This window comes from Oncorhynchus nerka, linkage group LG16 (genome assembly GCF_034236695.1).
Source record: "Oncorhynchus nerka isolate Pitt River linkage group LG16, Oner_Uvic_2.0, whole genome shotgun sequence".
NCBI classification, from domain to species: Eukaryota; Metazoa; Chordata; class Actinopteri; order Salmoniformes; family Salmonidae; genus Oncorhynchus; species Oncorhynchus nerka.
Genome location: NC_088411.1, coordinates 47,904,290 through 47,930,692, shown reverse-complemented (window position 1 = coordinate 47,930,692; position 26,403 = coordinate 47,904,290). Strand labels below are relative to the sequence as shown.

At 46.8% G+C, this 26,403-nt stretch overlaps 1 protein-coding gene across 3 annotated transcripts in view; it reads right to left on the bottom strand.

Annotated features, from left to right (window-relative positions):
* The window catches only part of LOC115125280 (CSC1-like protein 2), a 142,998-nt gene that overhangs the window by 40,860 nt on the left and 75,735 nt on the right, over positions 1 to 26,403 (bottom strand). For all 3 annotated transcript variants that reach the window (XM_065002708.1, XM_065002710.1, XM_065002709.1), the window contains 2 exons: positions 25,876 to 26,009; positions 16,890 to 17,027 (listed from right to left, as the gene is read on the bottom strand). In XM_065002708.1, the coding sequence (XP_064858780.1) occupies positions 16,890 to 17,027; positions 25,876 to 26,009 (272 nt within the window). The remainder of the gene's footprint in view (positions 1 to 16,889; positions 17,028 to 25,875; positions 26,010 to 26,403) is intronic.

Below are 26,403 nucleotides of genomic sequence, written 5' to 3'. Positions count from 1 at the left end.
CCCTGGGAGAAACATGAAGACAGGTCAATCAATCAATCACCGGGGGAATCCAGATGCTCCCTGGGAGAAACATGAAGACAGGTCAATCAATCAATTCAAGAATAGAATAGAACTTTGCTGTCTGTATGTTGGGCCAGGTGTTTGGTTGGGTTTGGTTGGGCCAGGTGCTTTGGTTGGGTTTTGTTGGGCCAGGTGCATTGGTTGGGTTTTGTTGGGCCAGGTGCTTTGGTTGGGTTTGTTTGGGCCAGGTGTTTTGGTTGGGTTTGTTTGGGCCAGGTGTTTTGGTTGGGTTTGTTTGGGCCAGGTGTTTTGGTTGGGTTTGGTTGGACCAGGTATTTTGGTTGGACCAGGTATTTTGGTTGGGCCAGGTGTTTAAGTTGGTTTTAATACCCTGCATTTCCATCATTCGACCTCAAGAGGCTGAAAAAGCACCTTCTGTCAATTAATACCATGATCACCTAACCACATCACCTAACCACATCCCCCCCCCCGGCGGAGAACAAATTTAAGTGGCCTCCATCATGACAGCAAAGATTTTAAAAATTACGTTCATTTCCTGCAATTATACACATTTTACCATAGAGTTGAGGGAAATGTTTGCTGTTTTTAATAAGATAACCGATGAGTGATTGCTGATGCATAATCACTATTATCATGTAATTGGTCCCAAGATCTACAAAAGGAGGGGCTGCAGGCCTCCAGCTGTAATTGGTCCCCAGGTCTACAAAAGGAGGGGCTGCAGGCCTCCAGTTGTAATTGGTCCCCAGGTCTACAAAAGGAGGGGCTGCAGGCCTCCAGTTGTAATTGGTCCCCAGGTCTACAAAAGGAGGGGCTGCAGGCCTCCAGTTGTAATTGGTCCCCAGGTCTACAAAAGGAGGGGCTGCAGGCCTCCAGCTGTAATTGGTCCCCAGGTCTACAAAAGGAGGGGCTGCAGGCCTCCAGTTGTAATTGGTCCCCAGGTCTACAAAAGGAGGGGCTGCAGGCCTCCAGTTGTAATTGGTCCCCAGGTCTACAAAAGGAGGGGCTGCAGGCCTCCAGTTGTAATTGGTCCCCAGGTCTACAAAAGGAGGGGCTGCAGGCCTCCAGCTGTAATTGGTCCCCAGGTCTACAAAAGGAGGGGCTGCAGGCCTCCAGCTGTAATTGGTCCCCAGGTCTACAAAAGGAGGGGCTGCAGGCCTCCAGCTGTAATTGGTCCCCAGGTCTACAAAAGGAGGGGCTGCAGGCCTCCAGCTGTAATTGGTCCCCAGGTCTACAAAAGGAGGGGCTGCAGGCCTCCAGCTGTAATTGGTCCCCAGGTCTACAAAAGGAGGGGCTGCAGGCCTCCAGCTGTAATTGGTCCCCAGGTCTACAAAAGGAGGGGCTGCAGGCCTCCAGTTGTAATTGGTCCCCAGGTCTACAAAAGGAGGGGCTGCAGGCCTCCAGTTGTAATTGGTCCCCAGGTCTACAAAAGGAGGGGCTGCAGGCCTCCAGTTGTAATTGGTCCCCAGGTCTACAAAAGGAGGGGCTGCAGGCCTCCAGTTGCCCATCTAACTGAATTATCCAATTAGTCTCAAATAAATTCCCAACCATGTGGACCAACTTAAAATGAACATGTTTGCCAACACTTACGCTCACCAGCAGCCGACGCTTCAGCCTAATGCATCAAACTATTAGCCGGGGACATTATCAACATCAACCTTTCACTTATTCATGGTCTTTTATTAACATTATATGGGAATAATAGGCTTTTTATCTACAAAAATGTAGTCTATTTCCGAACAAAAAAAAGAGTAGCTATTTTCATTTCACTATAGAAATAAATGTAAAAATATACAGGCTGAGGATCTGGCTTTTGCAAGCGCCAACATACCTCTGGAAAAAGTGGACAATCCCAAAATGCAGGCATTCATTAACAAACATGTAAAAAATGGTAAAAGACTAAATAACTCCATAATAACAGACAAATCCACTGACACACAAGACCAATGTGTTCTAGCAGACACAGTGTATTGACAGCTAGGTGAAGATGTTGGATGTTGTTCTAGCTGACACAGTGTATTGACAGCTAGGTGAAGATGTTGGATGTTGTTCTGGCTGACACAGTGTATTGACCGCTAGGTGAAGATGTTGTTCTGGCTGACACAGTGTATTGACAGCTAGGTGAAGATGTTGGATGTTGTTCTAGCTGACACAGTGTATTGACAGCTAGGTGAAGATGTTGGATGTTGTTCTAGCTGACACAGTGTATTGACAGCTAGGTGAAGATGTTAGATGTTGTTCTAGCTGACACAGTGTATTGACAGCTAGGTGTAGATGTTGTTCTAGCTGACACAGTGTATTGACAGCTAGGTGTAGATGTTAGATGTTGTTCTAGCTGACACAGTGTATTGACAGCTAGGTGAAGATGTTGGATGTTGTTCTAGCTGACACAGTGTATTGACAGCTAGGTGAAGATGTTGTTCTAGCTGACACAGTGTATTGACAGCTAGGTGAAGATGTTGTTCTAGCTGACACAGTGTATTGACAGCTAGGTGTAGATGTTGTTCTGGCTGACACAGTGTATTGACAGCTAGGTGAAGATGTTGTTCTAGCTGACACAGTGTATTGACAGCTAGGTGTAGATGATGTTCTAGCTGACACAGTGTATTGACAGCTAGGTGAAGATGTTGTTCTAGCTGACACAGTGTATTGACAGCTAGGTGTAGATGATGTTCTAGCTGACACAGTGTATTGACAGCTAGGTGAAGATGTTGTTCTAGCTGACACAGTGTATTGACAGCTAGGTGAAGATGTTGTTCTAGCTGACACAGTGTATTGACAGCTAGGTGTAGATGTTAGATGTTGTTCTAGCTGACACAGTGTATTGACAGCTAGGTGAAGATGTTGGATGTTGTTCTAGCTGACACAGTGTATTGACAGCTAGGTGAAGATGTTGTTCTAGCTGACACAGTGTATTGACAGCTAGGTGAAGATGTTGTTCTAGCTGACACAGTGTATTGACAGCTAGGTGTAGATGTTGTTCTGGCTGACACAGTGTATTGACAGCTAGGTGAAGATGTTGTTCTAGCTGACACAGTGTATTGACAGCTAGGTGTAGATGATGTTCTAGCTGACACAGTGTATTGACAGCTAGGTGAAGATGTTGTTCTAGCTGACACAGTGTATTGACAGCTAGGTGTAGATGATGTTCTAGCTGACACAGTGTATTGACAGCTAGGTGAAGATGTTGTTCTAGCTGACACAGTGTATTGACAGCTAGGTGAAGATGTTGTTCTAGCTGACACAGTGTATTGACAGCTAGGTGAAGATGTTGTTCTAGCTGACACAGTGTATTGACAGCTAGGTGAAGATGTTGGATGTTGTTCTAGCTGACACAGTGTATTGACAGCTAGGTGTAGATGTTGTTCTAGCTGACACAGTGTATTGACAGCTAGGTGAAGATGTTGTTCTAGCTGACACAGTGTATTGACAGCTAGGTGTAGATGTTAGATGTTGTTCTAGCTGACACAGTGTATTGACAGCTAGGTGAAGATGTTGGATGTTGTTCTAGCTGACACAGTGTATTGACAGCTAGGTGAAGATGTTGTTCTAGCTGACACAGTGTATTGACAGCTAGGTGAAGATGTTGTTCTAGCTGACACAGTGTATTGACAGCTAGGTGTAGATGTTGTTCTGGCTGACACAGTGTATTGACAGCTAGGTGAAGATGTTGTTCTAGCTGACACAGTGTATTGACAGCTAGGTGTAGATGATGTTCTAGCTGACACAGTGTATTGACAGCTAGGTGAAGATGTTGTTCTAGCTGACACAGTGTATTGACAGCTAGGTGTAGATGATGTTCTAGCTGACACAGTGTATTGACAGCTAGGTGAAGATGTTGTTCTAGCTGACACAGTGTATTGACAGCTAGGTGAAGATGTTGTTCTAGCTGACACAGTGTATTGACAGCTAGGTGAAGATGTTGTTCTAGCTGACACAGTGTATTGACAGCTAGGTGAAGATGTTGGATGTTGTTCTAGCTGACACAGTGTATTGACAGCTAGGTGTAGATGTTGTTCTAGCTGACACAGTGTATTGACAGCTAGGTGTAGATGTTGTTCTAGCTGACACAGTGTATTGACAGCTAGGTGTAGATGATGTTCTAGCTGACACAGTGTATTGACAGCTAGGTGAAGATGTTGGATGTTGTTCTAGCTGACACAGTGTATTGACAGCTAGGTGTAGATGTTGTTCTAGCTGACACAGTGTATTGACAGCTAGGTGAAGATGTTGTTCTAGCTGACACAGTGTATTGACAGCTAGGTGAAGATGTTGGATGTTGTTCTAGCTGACACAGTGTATTGACAGCTAGGTGAAGATGTTGTTCTAGCTGACACAGTGTATTGACAGCTAGGTGAAGATGTTGTTCTAGCTGACACAGTGTATTGACAGCTAGGTGTAGATGTTGTTCTAGCTGACACAGTGTATTGACAGCTAGGTGTAGATGATGTTCTAGCTGACACAGTGTATTGACAGCTAGGTGAAGATGTTAGATGTTGTTCTAGCTGACACAGTGTATTGACAGCTAGGTGTAGATGTTAGATGTTGTTCTAGCTGACACAGTGTATTGACAGCTAGGTGTAGATGTTAGATGTTGTTCTAGCTGACACAGTGTATTGACAGCTAGGTGAAGATGTTGGATGTTGTTCTAGCTGACACAGTGTATTGACAGCTAGGTGAAGATGTTGTTCTAGCTGACACAGTGTATTGACAGCTAGGTGAAGATGTTGGATGTTGTTCTAGCTGACACAGTGTATTGACCGCTAGGTGAAGATGTTGTTCTAGCTGACACAGTGTATTGACAGCTAGGTGTAGATGACGTTCTAGCTGACACAGTGTATTGACCGCTAGGTGTAGATGATGTTCTAGCTGACACAGTGTATTGACAGCTAGGTGAAGATGTTGGATGTTGTTCTAGCTGACACAGTGTATTGACAGCTAGGTGTAGATGATGTTCTAGCTGACACAGTGTATTGACCGCTAGGTGAAGATGTTGTTCTAGCTGACACAGTGTATTGACAGCTAGGTGAAGATGTTGTTCTAGCTGACACAGTGTATTGACAGCTAGGTGAAGATGTTGTTCTAGCTGACACAGTGTATTGACAGCTAGGTGAAGATGTTGTTCTAGCTGACACAGTGTATTGACAGCTAGGTGAAGATGTTGTTCTAGCTGACACAGTGTATTGACAGCTAGGTGAAGATGTTGTTCTAGCTGACACAGTGTATTGACAGCTAGGTGAAGATGTTGTTCTAGCTGACACAGTGTATTGACAGCTAGGTGAAGATGTTGGATGTTGTTCTAGCTGACACAGTGTATTAGATGACAGTGAACTATACAATAGTGTCAGAATATCATTCCTTTGTGGAGGCAGAGAAACGTATCTCTCCAAATACGGCGATCTTAACAGTCATGGCCAAACGATTTGAGAATGACACATATATTTGTATGATGGCAATTTGCATATACTCCAGAATGTTATAAAGCGTGATCAGATGAATTGCAATTAATTGAAAGTCCCTCTTTGCCATGCAAATGAACTGAATCTCCCAAAAATATTTCCACTGCATTTCAGCCCTGCCACAAAAGGATCAGCTGACATGTCAGTGATTCTCTCGTTAACACAGGTGTGAGTGTTGACGAGGACAAGGCTGGAGATCACTCTGTCATGCTGATTGAGTTTGAATAACAGACTGGAAGCTTCAAAAGGAGGGTGGTGCTTGGAATCATTATTCTTCCTCTGTCAACCATGGTTACCTGCAAGGAAACACGTGCCATCATCATTGCTTTGCACAAAAAGGGCTTCACTGGCAAGGATATTGCTGCCAGTAAGATTGCACCTAAATCAACCATTTATCGGATCATCAGGATCTTCAAGGAGAGCGGTTCAATTGTTGTGAAGAAGGCTTCAAGGGCGCCCAAGAAAGTCCAGGAAGCGCCAGGACCGTCTCCTAAAGTTGATTCAGCTGCGGGATTGGGGCACCACCAGTACAGAGCTTGCTCAGGAATGGCAGCAGGCAGGTGTGAGTGCATCTGCACGCACAGTGAGGCGAAGACTTTGGAGGATGGCCTGGTGTCAAGAAGGGCAGCAAAGAAGCCACTTCTCTCCAGGAAAAACATCAGGGACCGACTGATATTCTGCAAAAGGTACAGGGATTGGACTGCTGAGGACTGGGGAAAAGTAATTTTCTCTGATGAATCCCCTTTCCGATTGTTTGGGGCATCCGGAAAAAAGCTTGTCCGGAGAAGACAAGGTGAGCGCTACCATCAGTCCTGTGTCATGCCAACAGTAAAGCATCCTGAGACCATTAATGTGTGGGGTTGCTTCTCAGCCAAGGGAGTGGGCTGACTCACAATTTTTCCTAAGAACACAGCCATGAATAAAGAATGGTACCAACTCATCCTCAGAGAGCAACTTCTCCTTTGATGACGAACAATGCCTTTTCCAGCATGATGGAGCACCTTGCCATAAGGCAAAAGTGATAACTAAGTGGCTCGGGGAACAAAACATAAATATTTTGGGTCCATGGCCAGGAAACTCCCCAGACCTTAATCCCATTGAGAAGTCAATGGTCAATCCTCAAGAGGCGGGTGGGACAAACAAAACCCCACACATTCTGATTATGCAAGAATAGAATGGGCTGCCATCAGTGGCCCAGAAGTTAATTGACAGCAGGGCGGATTAGAGAGGTCTTGAAAAAGAAGGGTCAACACTGCAAATATTGACTCTTTGCATTAACTTCATGTAATTGTCAATAAAAGCCTTTGACACTTATGAAATGCTTGTAATTATACTTCGGTATCGCATAGTAACATCTGACCACATCCACCATTCAAAACTTAAGACACACCTGCTCATTCAAGGGTTTTTCATTCTTTCTTTTTTTACTATTTTCTACACCCAAACATCAAAACTATGAAATAGCACATATGGAATCATGTAGAAACCAAAAAAGTGTGAAACAAATATTTTATATTTGAGATTCTTCAAAGTAGCCACACTTTGCCTTGATGACAGCTTTGCACACTCTTGGCATTCTCTCAACCAGCTTCATGACGTAGTCACCTGGAATGCTTTTCCAACAACTCCCATGGCGGACACATGAGCATCTCGTCATACAGTGCATTTCGGAAACTATTCAGACCACTTGACTTTTTCCACATTTTGTTACATTACAGCCTTATTCTAAATTACAGCCTTATTCTAAACTGAATTATATATATTTTTTCTCATCAATCAACACATAACAAGTTATATAGGTAGGCTGCAAAGTTATATAAAAAAATATTTAAAAAATCGCATTTTACATAAGTATTCTGTTATAAGAAACTTCTCAAGGATGATCAATGGAAACAGGAAGCACCTGACCTCAATATCGAGTCTCATTGCAAAGAGTCTGAATACTTATGTAAATAATGTATTTCTGTATTGAATTTTTGTATACATTTGCAAAAATGTCTAAAAACCTGTTTTCACTTTGACATTAAGGGATATTGTGTGTAGATTGACGAGAAATTGTTTTTATTTAATAAATCTTAGAATAAGGCTGTATACATTTACATTTACATTTAAGTCATTTAGCAGACGCTCTTATCCAGAGCGACTTACAAATTGGTGCATTCACCTTATGACCTCCAGTGGAACAGTAGTGCATCTAAATCTTTTCAGGGGGAGGGGGGGTGAGAGGGATTACTTTATCCTATCCTAGGTATTCCTTAAAGAGGTGGGGTTTCAGGTGTCTCCGGAAGGTGGTGATTGACTCCGCTGTCCTGGCGTCGTGAGGGAGTTTGTTCCACCATTGGGGGGCCAGAGCAGCGAACAGTTTTGACTGGGCTGAGCGGGAACTGTACTTCCTCAGTGGTAGGGAGGCGAGCAGGCCAGAGGTGGATGAACGCAGTGCCCTTGTTTGGGTGTAGGGCCTGATCAGAGCCTGGAGGTACTGAGGTGCCGTTCCCCTCACAGCTCCGTAGGCAAGCACCATGGTCTTGTAGCGGATGCGAGCTTCAACTGGAAGCCAGTGGAGGGAGCGGAGGAGCGGGGTGACGTGAGAGAACTTGGGAAGGTTGAACACCAGACGGGCTGCGGCGTTCTGGATGAGTTGTAGGGGTTTAATGGCACAGGCAGGGAGCCCAGCCAACAGCGAGTTGCAGTAATCCAGACGGGAGATGACAAGTGCCTGGATTAGGACCTGCGCCGCTTCCTGTGTGAGGCAGGGTCGTACTCTGCGGATGTTGTAGAGCATGAACCTACAGGAACGGGCCACCGCCTTGATGTTAGTTGAGAACGACAGGGTGTTGTCCAGGATCACGCCAAGGTTCTTAGCGCTCTGGGAGGAGGACACAATGGAGTTGTCAACCGTGATGGCGAGATCATGGAACGGGCAGTCCTTCCCCGGGAGGAAGAGCAGCTCCGTCTTGCCGAGGTTCAGCTTGAGGTGGTGATCCGTCATCCACACGGATATGTCTGCCAGACATGCAGAGATGCGATTCGCCACCTGGTCATCAGAAGGGGGAAAGGAGAAGATTAATTGTGTGTCGTCTGCATAGCAATGATAGGAGAGACCATGTGAGGTTATGACAGAGCCAAGTGACTTGGTGTATAGCGAGAATAGGAGAGGGCCTAGAACAGAGCCCTGGGGGACACCAGTGGTGAGAGCACGTGGTGTGGAGACGGATTCTCGCCACGCCACCTGGTAGGAGCGACCTGTCAGGTAGGACGCAATCCAAGCGTGGGCCGCGCCGGAGATGCCCAACTCGGAGAGGGTGGAGAGGAGGATCTGATGGTTCACAGATATAACGTAACAAAATGTGGAAAAGAGTCAAGGGGTCTGAATACTTTCTGAATGTAATAAACAGATCTCTGGTGTAATACATAAAGACAAAAGGAGACGAGACCAAAACGACAACATGAAAAAAAAAACTAAAACCATTCTTGCAATAAATAAAGGCCTTTGGAAAATCATATTAAATGTGATATATCGCCCAACAATACTTCACATACATTCAGGACTGAGCCTGACACCTGGTGATGGTGCCAGATTACCGCCTCGGCCTGTGAGGTAATTTGATACTGGCACTCAGCAGTTGGATAATCATCTAGAGGGGAGAGAGAGACAGTTGCTCTAAAGTGGATGGAAATTGAATTACCCCTTAGCTCTTAGATACTTAGAGTTATTCTCTACATGTATCAAAGTCAAATAGATTCCCACAGGTAAACTATTAACATCTGGCATAGGTGATGTCATCCTGTCACACTCACTGAGTTAAGAGCTGTTCCAAACCAGAACACACTCCACAGTCTGGTGATGACATCATTACACACTCCACAGTCTGGTGGTGACATCATTACACACTCCACAGTCTGGTGGTGACATCATTACACACTCCACAGTCTGGTGGTGACATCATTACACACTCCACAGTCTGGTGGTGACATCATTACACACTCCACAGTCTGGTGGTGACATCATTACACACTCCACAGTCTGGTGATGACATCATTACACACTCCACAGTCTGGTGGTGACATCATTACACACTCCACAGTCTGGTGGTGACATCATAACCCACTGAACTCCCCATAGAGGAAACTGAGTACATTAATCTGTGCTGTTATCTGTATTTGTTATGGATCCCCATTAGTTCCTGCCAAGGCAGCAGCTACTCTTCCTGGTGTTTATTATGGATCCCCATTAGTTCCTGCCAAGGCAGCAGCTACTCTTCCTGGTGTTTATTATGGATCCCCATTAGTTCCTGCCAAGGCAGCAGCTACTCTTCCTGGTGTTTATTATGGATCCCCATTAGTTCCTGCCAAGGCAGCAGCTACTCTTCCTGGGGTTTATTATGGATCCCTGTTAGTTCCTGCCAAGGCAGCAGCTACTCTTCCTGGTGTTTATTATGGATCCCCGTTAGTTCCTGCCAAGGCAGCAGCTACTCTTCCTGGGGTTTATTATGGATCCCCGTTAGTTCCTGCCAAGGCAGCAGCTACTCTTCCTGGGGTTTATTATGGATCCCCATTAGTTCCTGCCAAGGCAGCAGCTACTCTTCCTGGGGTTTATTATGGATTCCCATTAGTTCCTGCCAAGGCAGCAGCTACTCTTCCTGGGTTGCAGCAAAATGAAGTCAGTTATAGAATTTTAAAAACATTACAATACAGGCCACTCCACCACTAAGCTACAATACAAAATCCATGTGTACGTGTGTCTATAGTGTGTATGGTATCGTGTGTATGCATGGGTCTGGGCCTGTGTAAGGCAGGTCCTCACCAGGCATCACCGGCAACAACGTCGCATATGGGCACAAACCCACCGTCGCTGGACCAGACAGGACTGCCAAAAAGTGCTCTTCACTGACAAGTCACGGTTTTGTCTCACCGAGGGTGGTACTCTGGAGCGGGATTGATTTGGAGGTGGAGGGTTCCCCATGGTCTGGGCATCTGTTTGTGTCTCTCCCCGGTGTTCAATAGGGTGTATTTTTATCTGTTTTTTTAATCAAATTTTACTGCGTGGATGAGTTCCAGTCATGGGACCTGTGTACATCCAAGGGCCAGCCGTGCTGCCCTGTTCTGAGCCTATTGCAATTTTCCTAAGTCCCTCTGTGGCACCTGACCACACGACTGAACAATAGTCCAGGTGCGACAAAACTAGGGACTGTAGGACCTGCCGTGTTGATAGTATTGTTAAGAAGGTAGAGCAGCGCTTTATTATGGACAGACTTCTCCCCGTCTTAGCCACTGTTGTAATCAATATGTTTTGACCATGACAGTTTACAATCCAGGGTTACTCCAAGCCGTTTAGTCATCTCAACTTGCTCAATGTCCACATTATTCATTACAAATTTAGTTGAGGTTTAGGGTTTAGTGAATGATTTGTCCCAAAAAAGCTTTTGAAATATTTAGGACTAACTTATTCCTTGCCACCCATTCTGAAACCAACTGCAGCTCTTTGTTTAAGTGTTGCAGTCATTTCAGTCGCTGTGGTAGCTGACGTGTATAGTGTTGAGTCATCTGCATACAGACACAATGGCTTTACTCAAAGCCAGTGGCATGTCGTTAGTAAAGATTGAAAAAAGTAAGGGGCCTAGACAGCTGCCCTGGGGAATTCCTGATTCTGCCTGGATTATGTTGGAGAGGCTTCCATTAAAGAACACCCTCTGTGGTCTGTTAGACAGGTCACTCTCTATCCACAATATAGCAGAGGGTGTAAAGCCATAACACATACATTTTTCCAGCAGCAGACTATAAGCGATAATGTCTAAAGCCACATTGAAGTCTATAATAAAGTAGGCGTGAAAATATTTCTATCATCAGTCATTTGTGTAAGTGCTGTGCTTGTTGAATCTCCTTCCCTGTTGTCCCTGTTGTCAATGTGTTCACTGTAAAATAACCATATCTGGTCAAACACCATTTTTTTTCAAGAAGTTTATTCATTAACAGGCTGATTGGTCGGCTATTTGAGCCAGTAAAGGGGGCTTTACTATTCTTAGGTAGCGGAAAGACTAACTTCCCTCCAGGCCTGAGGGGGCACACTTTCTAGTAGGCTTAAATTGACAATATGGCAAATAGGAGTGGCAATATTGTGTGCTCTCATCCTCAGTAATTTACCATCCAGATTGTCAGACCCCGGTGGCTTGTCATTTTAACGATAGACAACCTCTTCTACACTGACTTTACGGAATTCAAAACTACAATCCTTGTCTTTTAAAAAGAAATTTCAGATATACTTGGATGTGTAGTGTCAGCTATCGTTGCTATCATTGTGATACCTAACTTTGCTAATCTTGCCAATTAAAAAATAATTAAATAGTTTTCAATATCAGTGGGTTTTGTGGTAAATGAGCCATCTGATTCAATGAATGATGGAGCTGAGTTTTCCTTTTTGCCCAAAATGTCATTTAAGATGTTCCAAAGCTTTTTTACTATTATTCTTTATGTACTTTATCTTTGTTTCACAGTTTAGTTTCTTCTTCTTTTTATTCAGTTTAGTCACACGATTTCTCAATTTGCAGGACGTTTGCCAATCGGTTGTGCAGCCAGACTTATTTTCCATTCCTTCTGCCTCATCCCTCTAAACCACACCATTTTTTAAAATTCCTAGTAACTGGAATAAGTAGTTTCAGAAATGTGTCAAGTGCAGCATCTGGTTGTTCCTCATTACACACCACAGACCAGCAGCGTCTGGTTGCTCCTCATTACACACCACAGACCAGCAGCAGCGTCTGGTTGCTCCTCATTACACACCACAGACCAGCAGCAGCGTCTGGTTGCTCCTCATTACACACCACAGACCAGCAGCGTCTGGTTGCTCCTCATTACACACCACAGACCAGCAGCGTCTGGTTGCTCCTCATTACACACCACAGACCAGCAGCGTCTGGTTGCTCACCACAGACCAGCAGCGTCTGGTTGCTCCTCATTACACACCACAGACCAGCAGTGTCTGGTTGCTCCTCATTACACACCACAGACCAGCAGCGTCTGGTTGCTCCTCATTACACACCACAGACCAGCAGCAGCGTCTGGTTGCTCCTCATTACACACCACAGACCAGCAGCAGCGTCTGGTTGCTCCTCATTACACACCACAGACCAGCAGCAGCGTCTGGTTGCTCCTCATTACACACCACAGACCAGCAGCGTCTGGTTGCTCCTCATTACACACCACAGACCAGTAGCGTCTGGTTGCTCCTCATTACACACCACGGACCAGCAAATATTCTTTACATCAACAACATATGAATCACTACAAAACTTATTGTATGACCTCTTATAAACTATATTCAGCCCAGCCTTTGGAACTGTGGTTTTCCTAGATATGGCTACTATATTGTGATCAATACATTTGATGGATCTGGATACTGCTTTCAAGCACATTTCTGCAGTATTAGTAAAGATGTGATCAATACATGTTGATGATTTCATTCCTGTGCTGTTTGTAACTACCCTGGTAGGTTGACTGATAACCTGAACCAGGTTGCAGGCACTGGTTGCAGTTTGAAGCTTATCTTGAGTGGGCAGCTTGATGAAAGATATTCAATATTTAAATCACCCAGAAAATATACCTCTCTGTTGACACCACATATATTACCCATTTGGGGGGGCAGGTAGCCTAGTGGTTAGAGCGTTGGACTAGTAACCAGCAGGTAGCCTAGTGGTTAGAGCGTTGGACTAGTAACCAGCAGGTAGCCTAGTGGTTAGAGCGTTGGACTAGTAACCAGCAGGTAGCCTAGTGGTTAGAGCGTTGGACTAGTAACCAGCAGGTAGCCTAGTGGTTAGAGCGTTGGACTAGTAACCAGCAGGTAGGTAGCCTAGTGGTTAGAGCGTTGGACTAGTAACCAGCAGGTAGGTAGCCTAGTGGTTAGAGCGTTGGACTAGTAACCAGCAGGTAGACTAGTGGTTAGAGCGTTGGACTAGTAACCAGCAGGTAGCCTAGTGGTTAGAGCGTTGGACTAGTAACCAGCAGGTAGCCTAGTGGTTAGAGCGTTGGACTAGTAACCAGCAGGTAGCCTAGTGGTTAGAGCGTTGGACTAGTAACCAGCAGGTAGACTAGTGGTTAGAGCGTTGGACTAGTAACCAGCAGGTAGACTAGTGGTTAGAGCGTTGGACTAGTAACCAGCAGGTAGACTAGTGGTTAGAGCGTTGGACTAGTAACCAGCAGGTAGCCTAGTGGTTAGAGCGTTGGACTAGTAACCAGCAGGTAGCCTAGTGGTTAGAGTGTTGGACTAGTAACCAGCAGGTAGCCTAGTGGTTAGAGCGTTGGACTAGTAACCAGCAGGTAGCCTAGTGGTTAGAGCGTTGGACTAGTAACCAGCAGGTAGGTAGCCTAGTGGTTAGAGCGTTGGACTAGTAACCAGCAGGTAGCCTAGTGGTTAGAGCGTTGGACTAGTAACCAGCAGGTTGCAAGATCGAATCCCTGAGCTGACAAGGTCAAAATTTGTCGTTCTGCTCCTGAACAAGGCAGTTAACCCACTGTTCCTAGGCCGTCATTGAAAATAAGAATTTGTTCTTAACTGACTTGCCTGGTTAAATAAAGGTAAAAAAATTTTTTAAAAAATTATCAAGCATTTCACACACGTTATCCAGATACTGACTGCTATATACAGATGAACCTGTAGCCATATTACCTCAACAGTATTTAACATGAGATCGTCTCCAAGCTTCACAGGAATATAAATGGCAACACCTCTACCTTTCTGTAGATGTTATAACCATGTATTGCTACCACTGTATCAAAGGTTTTATCTAAGTGAGTTTCAGAGATCAGAATATGAATGTCATCTGTTACAGGTAAGTTATTGACTTCATGAACCTTGTTTAAGCTACATATGTTAATGTGGGCCATTTTTAGCACATTTCTGGGATGCTTGCTTGTTTTCATTGGTAGACATGCTCATGTTGTTTATGTTAGTGCAGGGTGAGCTGCACCTAGTGGTCTTCCTACTAGGACACACCCCCTCAGTGGTCTTCCTACTAGGACACACCCCCTCAGTGGTCTTCCTACTAGGACACACCCCCTCAGTGGTCTTCCTACTAGGACACACCCCCTAGTGGTCTTCCTACTAGGACACACCCCCTCAGTGGTCTTCCTACTAGGACACACCCCCTCAGTGGTCTTCCTATTCGGACACACCCCCTCAGTGGTCTTCCTACTCGGACACACCCCCTCAGTGGTCTTCCTACTCGGACACACCCCCTCAGTGGTCTTCCTACTCGGACACACCCCCTCAGTGGTCTTCCTACTCGGACACACCCCCTCAGTGGTCTTCCTACTCGGACACACCCCCTCAGTGGTCTTCCTACTGACACCCCTCAGTGGTCTTCCTACTCGGACACACCCCCTCAGTGGTCTTCCTACTCGGACACACCCCTCAGTGGTCTTCCTACTCGGACACACCCCCTCAGTGGTCTTCCTACTCGGACACACCCCCTCAGTGGTCTTCCTACTCGGACACACCCCCTCAGTGGTCTTCCTACTCGGACACACCCCTCAGTGGTCTTCCTACTCGGACACACCCCCTCAGTGGTCTTCCTACTCGGACACACCCCCTCAGTGGTCTTCCTACTGACACACCCCTCAGTGGTCTTCCTACTCGGACACACCCCCTCAGTGGTCTTCCTACTCGGACACACCCCCTCAGTGGTCTTCCTACTCGGACACACCCCCTCAGTGGTCTTCCTACTGACACACCCTCAGTGGTCTTCCTACTCGGACACACCCCTCAGTGGTCTTCCTACTGACACACCCCCTCAGTGGTCTTCCTACTCGGACACACCCTCAGTGGTCTTCCTACTCGGACACACCCCTCAGTGGTCTTCCTACTCGGACACACCCCCTCAGTGGTCTTCCTACTGACACACCCCTCAGTGGTCTTCCTACTCGGACACACCCCTCAGTGGTCTTCCTACTCGGACACACCCCCTCAGTGGTCTTCCTACTCGGACACACCCCCTCAGTGGTCTTCCTACTCGGACACACCCCCTCAGTGGTCTTCCTACTCGGACACACCCCCTCAGTGGTCTTCCTACTCGGACACACCCCCTCAGTGGTCTTCCTACTCGGACACACCCCTCAGTGGTCTTCCTACTGACACACCCTCAGTGGTCTTCCTACTGACACACCCCCTCAGTGGTCTTCCTACTCGGACACACCCCCTCAGTGGTCTTCCTACTCGGACACACCCCCTCAGTGGTCTTCCTACTAGGACACACCCCCTCAGTGGTCTTCCTACTAGGACACACCCCCTCAGTGCTAACAGTATAACTCTGGTTCATAGGCACATGATGACTGCATACAATAGCTGTAGGTACAGCAGAGGCTTTCAGGGCCATACATGAGGTTACTTACATTGTGTCTACCAACGCCCCTGGGATAATGTAGATGTACTGAAGCATTAGGACGACGGTAGGGATTAACTGAGCTGGACCTGGGTCATTGATAAGTCATTGTCTCAACGCAGCCTTATAATACTGTGAGAGGATCCAGGAACCCAGATGATTTGGGAGGATCCCATCCTCTGTGTGTTCTCACCAGTAGACGTTCTGTGGGTGTGTGTGTGTGTTCTCACCAGTAGACGTTCTGTGGGTCTGGTGTGTGTGTGTGTGTTCTCACCAGTAGACGTTCTGTGGGTCTGGTGCGTGTGTGTGTGTGTGTTCTCACCAGTAGACGTTCTGTGGGTCTGGTGCGTGTGTGTGTGTTCTCACCAGTAGACGTTCTGTGGGTCTGGTGCGTGTGTGTGTGTTCTCACCAGTAGACGTTCTGTGGGTCTGGTGTGTGTGTGTGTGTCTCACCAGTAGACGTTCTGTGGGTCTGGTGCGTGTGTGTGTGTTCTCACCAGTAGACGTTCTGTGGGTCTGGTGCGTGTGTGTGTGTGTGTTCTCACCAGTAGACGTTCTGTGGGTCTGGTGTGTGTGTGTGTGTCTCACCAGTAGACGTTCTGTGGGTCTGGTGCGTGTGTGTGTGTTCTCACCAGTAGACGTTCTGTGGGTCTGGTGCGTGTGTGTGTGTGTGTTCTCACCAGTAGACTTTCTGTGGGTCTGGTGCGTGTGTGTGTGTGTGTTCTCACCAGTAGACGTTCTGTGGTTCTGGTGCGTGTGTGTGTGTTCTCACCAGTAGACGTTCTGTGGGTCTGGTGCGTGTGTGTGTGTTCTCACCAGTAGACGTTCTGTGGGTCTGGTGCGTGTGTGTGTGTTCTCACCAGTAGACGTTCTGTGGTTCTGGTGCGTGTGTGTGTGTTCTCACCAGTAGACGTTCTGTGGTTCTGGTGAGTGTGTGTGTGTTCTCACCAGTAGACGTTCTGTGGGTCTGGTGCGTGTGTGTGTGTGTGTTCTCACCAGTAGACGTTCTGTGGGTCTGGTGCGTGTGTGTGTGTGTTCTCACCAGTAGACGTTCTGTGGGTCTGGTGCGTAGCCGACCGTCCAGGAATATGTGTGAAGGTGCTGACTGAAGGACGAAGACCTGGGTTCCCTCCGACAGTGACAGCCCTGACACTTACAGGCATTGTAGTCCTTCAGGATACTGAACAGGGAAACATTTACAAAGATGCCTTGATCAATGGTAACAAAACGCACAACAAGACAAACCTTGACTTCCAGCTTTCTCACATTCATTCCAATAGCAGAGTGATGAACGCGACTTGGAAGAATGGGAATTAGGGACTACAAAAATATTACCATTCCCACCTACCATTCCCACTAACACCACCATTCCCACTAACACCACCATTCCCACTAACACTACCATTCCCACTAACACCACCATTCCCACTACCACTCCCACTAACACCACCATTCCCACTAACACCACCATTCCCACTAACACTACCACTAACACCACCATTCCCACTAACACCACCATTCCCACTAACACCACCATTCCCACTAACACTACCATTCCCACTACCACTCCCACTAACACCACCATTCCCACTAACACTACCACTACCACTCCCACTAACACTACCACTCCCACCACCATCCCCACTAACACTACCATTCCCACTAACACTACCACTCCCACTAACACTACCATTCCCACTAACACCACCATTCCCACTAACACCACCATTCCCACTAACACTACCATTCCCACTACCACTACCACTCCCACTAACACTCCCACTAACACCACCATTCCCACTAACACTACCACTCCCACCACCATTCCCACTAACACTACCATTCCCACTAACACTACCATTCCCACTAACACCACCATTCCCACTAACACTACCATTCCCACTACCACTACCACTCCCACTAACACTCCCACTAACACCACCATTCCCACTAACACTACCACTACCATTCCCACTAACACCACCATTCCCACTAACACCACCATTCCCACTACCACCACCATTCCCACTAACACTACCACTACCATTCCCACTAACACCACCATTCCCACTAACACCACCATTCCCACTAACACCACCACTCCCACTAACACTACCACTCCCACTAACACCACCATTCCCACTAACACCACCATTCCCACTACCACTCCCACTAACACTACCACTCCCACTAACACCACCATCCCCACTACCACTACCATTCCCACTACCACTACCATTCCCACTAACACCACCATTCCCACTAACACTACCATTCCCACTAACACTACCATTCCCACTAACACTACCATTCCCACTAACACTACCATTCCCACTAACACTAACATTCCCACTAACACTAACATTCCCACTAACACTAACATTCCCACTAACACTACCACCACCACTCCCACTACCATTCCCACTAACACTACCACTCCCACTAACACTAACATTCCCACTAACACCACCATTCCCACTAACACCACCATTCCCACTAACACCACCATTCCCACTAACACTACCACTCCCACTAACACCACCACTCCCACTAACACTACCACTCCCACTAACACTACCATTCCCACTAACACTACCACTCCCACTAACACCACCATTCCCACTAACACTACCACTCCCACTAACACTACCATTCCCACTAACACTACCACTCCCACTAACACCACCATTCCCACTAACACCACCATTCCCACTAACACCACCATTCCCACTAACACTACCATTCCCACTTACCATTCCCACTAACACTACCATTCCCACTAACACTACCACTCCCACTAACACCACCATTCCCACTAACACCACCATTCCCACTAACACCACCATTCCCACTAACACTACCATTCCCACTTACCATTCCCACTAACACTACCATTCCCACTAACACTACCATTCCCACTTACCATTCCCACTAACCATTCCCACTAACACTACCATTCCCACTAACACTACCATTCCCACTAAAACTACCATTCCCACTAACACTACCATTCCCACTAACACTACCATTCCCACTAAAACTACCACTCCCACTAACACTACCATTCCCACTAACACCACCATTCCCACTAACACCACCATTCCCACTAACACTACCACTCCCACTAACACTACCACTCCCACTAACACCACCATTCCCACTAACACCACCATTCCCACTACCACTCCCACTAACACTACCACTAACACCACCATCCCCACTACCACTACCATTCCCACTACCACCACCATTCCCACTAACACTACCATTCCCACTAACACTACCATTCCCACTAACACTAACATTCCCACTAACACTAACATTCCCACTAACACTAACATTCCCACTAACACTACCACCACCACTCCCACTACCATTCCCACTAACACTACCACTCCCACTAACACTAACATTCCCACTAACACCACCATTCCCACTAACACCACCATTCCCACTAACACTACCACTCCCACTAACACCACCACTCCCACTAACACTACCACTCCCACTAACACTACCACTCCCACTAACACTACCACTCCCACTAACACCACCATTCCCACTAACACCACCATTCCCACTACCACTCCCACTAACACTACCACTAACACCACCATCCCCACTACCACTACCATTCCCACTACCACTACCATTCCCACTAACACCACCATTCCCACTAACACTACCATTCCCACTAACACTACCATTCCCACTAACACTACCATTCCCACTAACACTACCATTCCCACTAACACTAACATTCCCACTAACACTAACATTCCCACTAACACTAACATTCCCACTAACACTACCACCACCACTCCCACTACCACTCCCACTAACACTACCACTCCCACTAACACTAACATTCCCACTAACACCACCATTCCCACTAACACCACCATTCCCACTAACACTACCACTCCCACTAACACCACCACTCCCACTAACACTACCACTCCCACTAACACTACCACTCCCACTACCATTCCCACTAACACTACCACTCCCACTAACACCACCATTCCCACTAACACTACCACTCCCACTAACACTACCATTCCCACTAACACTACCACTCCCACTAACACCACCATTCCCACTAACACCACCATTCCTACTAACACCACCATTCCCACTAACACTACCATTCCCACTTACCATTCCCACTAACACTACCATTCCCACTAACACTACCATTCCCACTTACCATTCCCACTAACCATTCCCACTAACACTACCATTCCCACTAACACTACCATTCCCACTAAAACTACCATTCCCACTAACACTACCACTCCCACTAAAACTACCACTCCCACTAACACTACCACTCCCACTAACACTACCATTCCCACTAACACTACCATTCCCACTAACACTACCATTCCCACTAACACTACCATTCCCACTAAAACTACCACTCCCACTAACACTACCATTCCCACTAACACTACCATTCCCACTAACACCACCACTCCCACTACCATTCCCACTAAAACTACCACTCCCACTACCATTCCCACTAACACTACCATTCCCACTAACACTACCATTCCCACTAACACTACCATTCCCACTAAAACTAACATTCCAACTAAAACTAACATTTCCACTAACACTACCATTTCCACTAACACCACCATTCCCACTAACACCACCATTCCCACTAACACCACCATTCCCACTAACACCACCATTCCCACTAACACCACCATTCCCACTAACACCACCACTCCCACTAACATCACCATTCCCACTAACACCACCATTCCCACTAACACTACCATTCCCACTACCACTCCCACTAACACCACCATTCCCACTAACACTACCACTCCCACTAACACTACCACTCCCACTAACACTACCACTCCCACTAACACTACCACTCCCACTAACACCACCATTCCCACTAACACCACCATTCCCACTAACACCACCACTCCCACTAACATCACCATTCCCACTAACACCACCATTCCCACTAACACTACCATTCCCACTACCACTCCCACTAACACCACCATTCCCACTAACACTACCACTCCCACTAACACTACCATTCCCACTAACACTACCACTCCCACTAACACTACCATTCCCACTAACACTACCACTCCCACTAACACCACCATTCCCACTAACACCACCATTCCCACTAACACTAACCCAGGTGGCGAATCGCATCTCTGCATGTCTGGCAGACATATCCGTGTGGATGACGGATCACCACCTCAAGCTGAACCTCGGCAAGACGGAGCTGCTCTTCCTCCCGGGGAAGGACTGCCCGTTCCATGATCTCGCCATCACGGTTGACAACTCCATTGTGTCCTCCTCCCAGAGCGCTAAGAACCTTGGCGTGATCCTGGACAACACCCTGTCGTTCTCAACTAACATCAAGGCGGTGGCACGTTCCTGTAGGTTCATGCTCTACAACATCCGCAGAGTACGACCCTGCCTCACACAGGAAGCGGCGCAGGTCCTAATCCAGGCACTTGTCATCTCCCGTCTGGATTACTGCAACTCGCTGTTGGCTGGGCTCCTGCCTGTGCCATTAAACCCTACAACTCATCCAGAACGCCGCAGCCCGTCTGGTGTTCAACCTTCCCAAGTTCTCTCACGTCACCCCGCTCCTCCGCTCCCTCCACTGGCTTCCAGTTGAAGCTCGCATCCGCTACAAGACCATGGTGCTTGCTCACGGAGCTGTGAGGGGAACGGCACCTCAGTACCTCCAGGCTCTGATCAGGCCCTACACCCAAACAAGGGCACTGCGTTCATCCACCTCTGGCCTGCTCGCCTCCCTACCACTGAGGAAGTACAGTTCCCGCTCAGCCCAGTCAAAACTGTTCGCTGCTCTGGCCCCCCAATGGTGGAACAAACTCCCTCACGACGCCAGGACAGCGGAGTCAATCACCACCTTCCGGAGACACCTGAAACCCCACCTCTTTAAGGAATACCTAGGATAGGATAAAGTAATCCCTCTCACCCCCCCTCCCCCTGAAAAGATTTAGATGCACTACTGTTCCACTGGAGGTCATAAGGTGAATGCACCAATTTGTAAGTCGCTCTGGATAAGAGCGTCTGCTAAATGACTTAAATGTAAATGTAACACTCCCACTAACACCACCATTCCCACTAACACTACCACTACCATTCCCACTAACACCACCATTCCCACTAACACTCCCACTAACACCACCATTCCCACTAACACTACCACTACCATTCCCACTAACACCACCATTCCCACTACCACTCCCACTAACACTACCATTCCCACTAACACTACCACTACCATTCCCACTAACACTCCCACTAACACCACCATTCCCACTACCACTCCCACTAACACTACCCACTAACACCACCATTCCCACTACCACTACCACTCCCACTAACACCACCATTCCCACTAACACTACCATTCCCACTAACACTATCATTCCCACTAACACTATCATTCCCACTAACACTAACACTACCACTCCCACTAACACTACCACTCCCACTAACACCACCATTCCCACTAACACTACCACTCCCACTAACACTAACATTCCCACTAACACTACTACTCCCACTAACACTACCATTCCCACTTACCATTCCCACTAAAACTACCATTCCCACTAACACTACCATTCCAACTAACACTACCATTCCAACTAACACTACCATTCCAACTTACCATTCCCACTACCACTACCACTCCCACTAACACCACCATTCCCACTAACACCACCATTCCCACTAACACCACCATTCCCACTAACACCACCATTCCCACTAACACCACCATTCCCACTAACACTACCATTCCCACTACCACTCCCACTAACACCACCATTCCCACTAAAACTACCATTCCCACTAAAACTACCATTCCCACTAACACTACCATTCCCACTAAAACTACCATTCCCACCAACACCACCATTCCCACTACCACTCCCACTAACACTACCACTCCCACTAACACTACCATTCCCACTAACACCACCATTCCCACTAAAACTACCATTCCAACTAACACTACCATTCCAACTAACACTACCATTCCAACTTACCATTCCCACTACCACTACCATTCCCACTAACACTACCATTCCCACTAACACCACCATTCCCACTAACACTCCCACTACCACTCCCACTAACATTCCCATTCCCACTAACACTACCATTCCCACTAACACTACCATTCCCACTAACACTACCATTCCCACTAACACTACCATTCCCACTAACACTACCATTCCCACTAACACTACCATTCCCACTAACACTACCATTCCCACTAAAACTACCATTCCCACTAACACTACCATTCCCACTAACACTACCATTCCCACTAACACTACCATTCCCACTAACACTACCACTCCCACTAACACTACCATTCCCTCAAACACTACCATTCCCTCAAACACTACCATTCCCTCAAACACTACCGTTCCCACAAACACTACCATTCCCACTAACACTCCCACTAACACTACCACTCCCACTAACACTACCATTCCCACTAACACTACCATTCCCACTAACACTACCATTCCCACTAACACTACCATTCCCACTAACACTACCATTCCCACTAAAACTACCACTCCCACTAACACTACCATTCCCACTAACACTACCATTCCCACTAACACTACCATTCCCACTACCACCACCATTCCCACTAACACTACCATTCCCACTAAAACTACCATTCCCACTAACACCACCATTCCCACTAACACTACCACTCCCACTAACACTACCACTCCCACTAAAACTACCATTCCCACTAAAACTAACATTCCCACTAAAACTACCATTTCCACTAACACTACCATTCCCACTTACCATTCCCACTAAAACTACCATTCCCACTAAAACTACCATTCCCACCAACACTACCATTCCCACTAACACCACCATTCCCACTACCACTCCCACTAACACTACCACTCCCACTAACACTACCATTCCCACTAACACCACCATTCCACTAAAACTACCATTCCCACTAACACTACCATTCCAACTAACACTACCATTCCAACTTACCATTCCACTACCACTACCATTCCCACTAACACTACCATTCCCACTAACACCACCATTCCCATTCACTCCACTACCACTCCCACTAACATTCCCACTAACATTCCCATTCCCACTAACACTACCATTCCCACTAACACTACCATTCCCACTAACACTACCATTCCCACTAACACTACCATTCCCACTAACACTACCATTCCCACTAACACCACCATTCCCACTAACATTCCATTATTCCCACTAACATTCCCATTCCCACTAACACTACCATTCCCACTAACACTACCATTCCCACTAACACTACCATTCCCACTAACACTACCATTCCCACTAACACTACCATTCCCACTAACACTACCATTCCCACTAACACTACCATTCCCACTAACACTACCATTCCCACTAACACTACCATTCCCACTAACACTACCATTCCCACTAACACTACCATTCCTCACTAACACTACCATTCCTCAAACACTACATTCCTCAAACACTACCGTTCCCACAAACACTACCATTCCCACTAACACTCCCACTAACACTACCACTCCCACTAACACTACCATTCCCACTAACACTACCATTCCCACTAACACTACCATTCCCACTAACACTACCATTCCCACTAACACTACCATTCCCACTAAAACTACCACTCCCACTAACACTACCATTCCCACTAACACTAACATTCCCACTAAAACTACCATTTCCACTAACACTACCATTCCCACTTACCATTCCCACTAAAACTACCATTCCCACTAAAACTACCATTCCCACCAACACTACCATTCCCACTAACACCACCATTCCCACTACCACTCCCACTAACACTACCACTCCCACTAACACTACCATTCCCACTAACACCACCATTCCCACTAAAACTACCATTCCCACTAACACTACCATTCCAACTAACACTACCATTCCAACTTACCATTCCCACTACCACTACCATTCCCACTAACACTACCATTCCCACTAACACCACCATTCCCACTAACACTCCCACTACCACTCCCACTAACATTCCCATTCCCACTAACACTACCATTCCCACTAACACTACCATTCCCACTAACACTACCATTCCCACTAACACTACCATTCCCACTAACACTACCATTCCCACTAACACTACCATTCCCACTAACACTACCATTCCCACTAAAACTACCATTCCCACTAACACTACCATTCCCACTAACACTACCATTCCCACTAACACTACCATTCCCACTAACACTACCATTCCCACTAACACTACCACTCCCACTAACACTACCATTCCCTCAAACACTACCATTCCCTCAAACACTACCATTCCCTCAAACACTACCGTTCCCACAAACACTACCATTCCCACTAACACTCCCACTAACACTACCACTCCCACTAACACTACCATTCCCACTAACACTACCATTCCCACTAACACTACCATTCCCACTAACACTACCATTCCCACTAAAACTACCACTCCCACTAACACTACCATTCCCACTAACACTACCATTCCCACTAACACTACCATTCCCACTACCACCACCATTCCCACTAACACTACCATTCCCACTAAAACTACCATTCCCACTAACACCACCATTCCCACTAACACTACCACTCCCACTAACACTACCACTCCCACTAACACTACCACTCCCACTAAAACTACCAATCCCACTAAAACTAACATTCCCACTAAAACTACCATTTCCACTAACACTACCATTCCCACTAACACTACCATTCCCACTAACACTACCATTCCCACTAACACTACCATTCCCACTAACACTACCATTCCCACTAACACTACCATTCCCACTTACCATTTCCACTAACACTACCATTCCCACTTACCATTCCCACTAAAACTACCATTCCTTTTATTTCCGTCACAAATTCACACATATACTGTCTCACTCTCTCACTGACACAAACACACTCTCTCTTACATGGCGGTCATGGCTTCGTTCTGGAAGGTAATGAAGGCCATTCCCAGCGGTTTACTGTTGACCTTCTCTTTCTCCTTCCTGTACTCCTCCTTCAGCTTGGACTCCAGCTTGGTGTAGTAACTCACTGCCTCCTCCTGTAGAATAGAGACGGTTAGTTAGGGGGCTTCTAGCTTGGTGTAGTAACTCACTGCCTCCTCCTGTAGAATAGAGATGGTTAGTTAGGGGGCTTCTAGCTTGGTGTAGTAACTCACTGCCTCCTGTAGAATAGAGATGGTTAGTTAGGGGGCTTCTAGCTTGGTGTAGTAACTCACTGCCTCCTCCTGTAGAATAGAGATGGTTAGTTAGGGGGCTTCTAGCTTGGTGTAGTAACTCACTGCCTCCTCCTGTAGAATAGAGACGGTTAGTTAGGGGGCTTCTAGCTTGGTGTAGTAACTCACTGCCTCCTCCTGTAGAATAGAGATGGTTAGTTAGGGGGCTTCTAGCTTGGTGTAGTAACTAACTGCCTCCTGTAGAATAGAGATGGTTAGT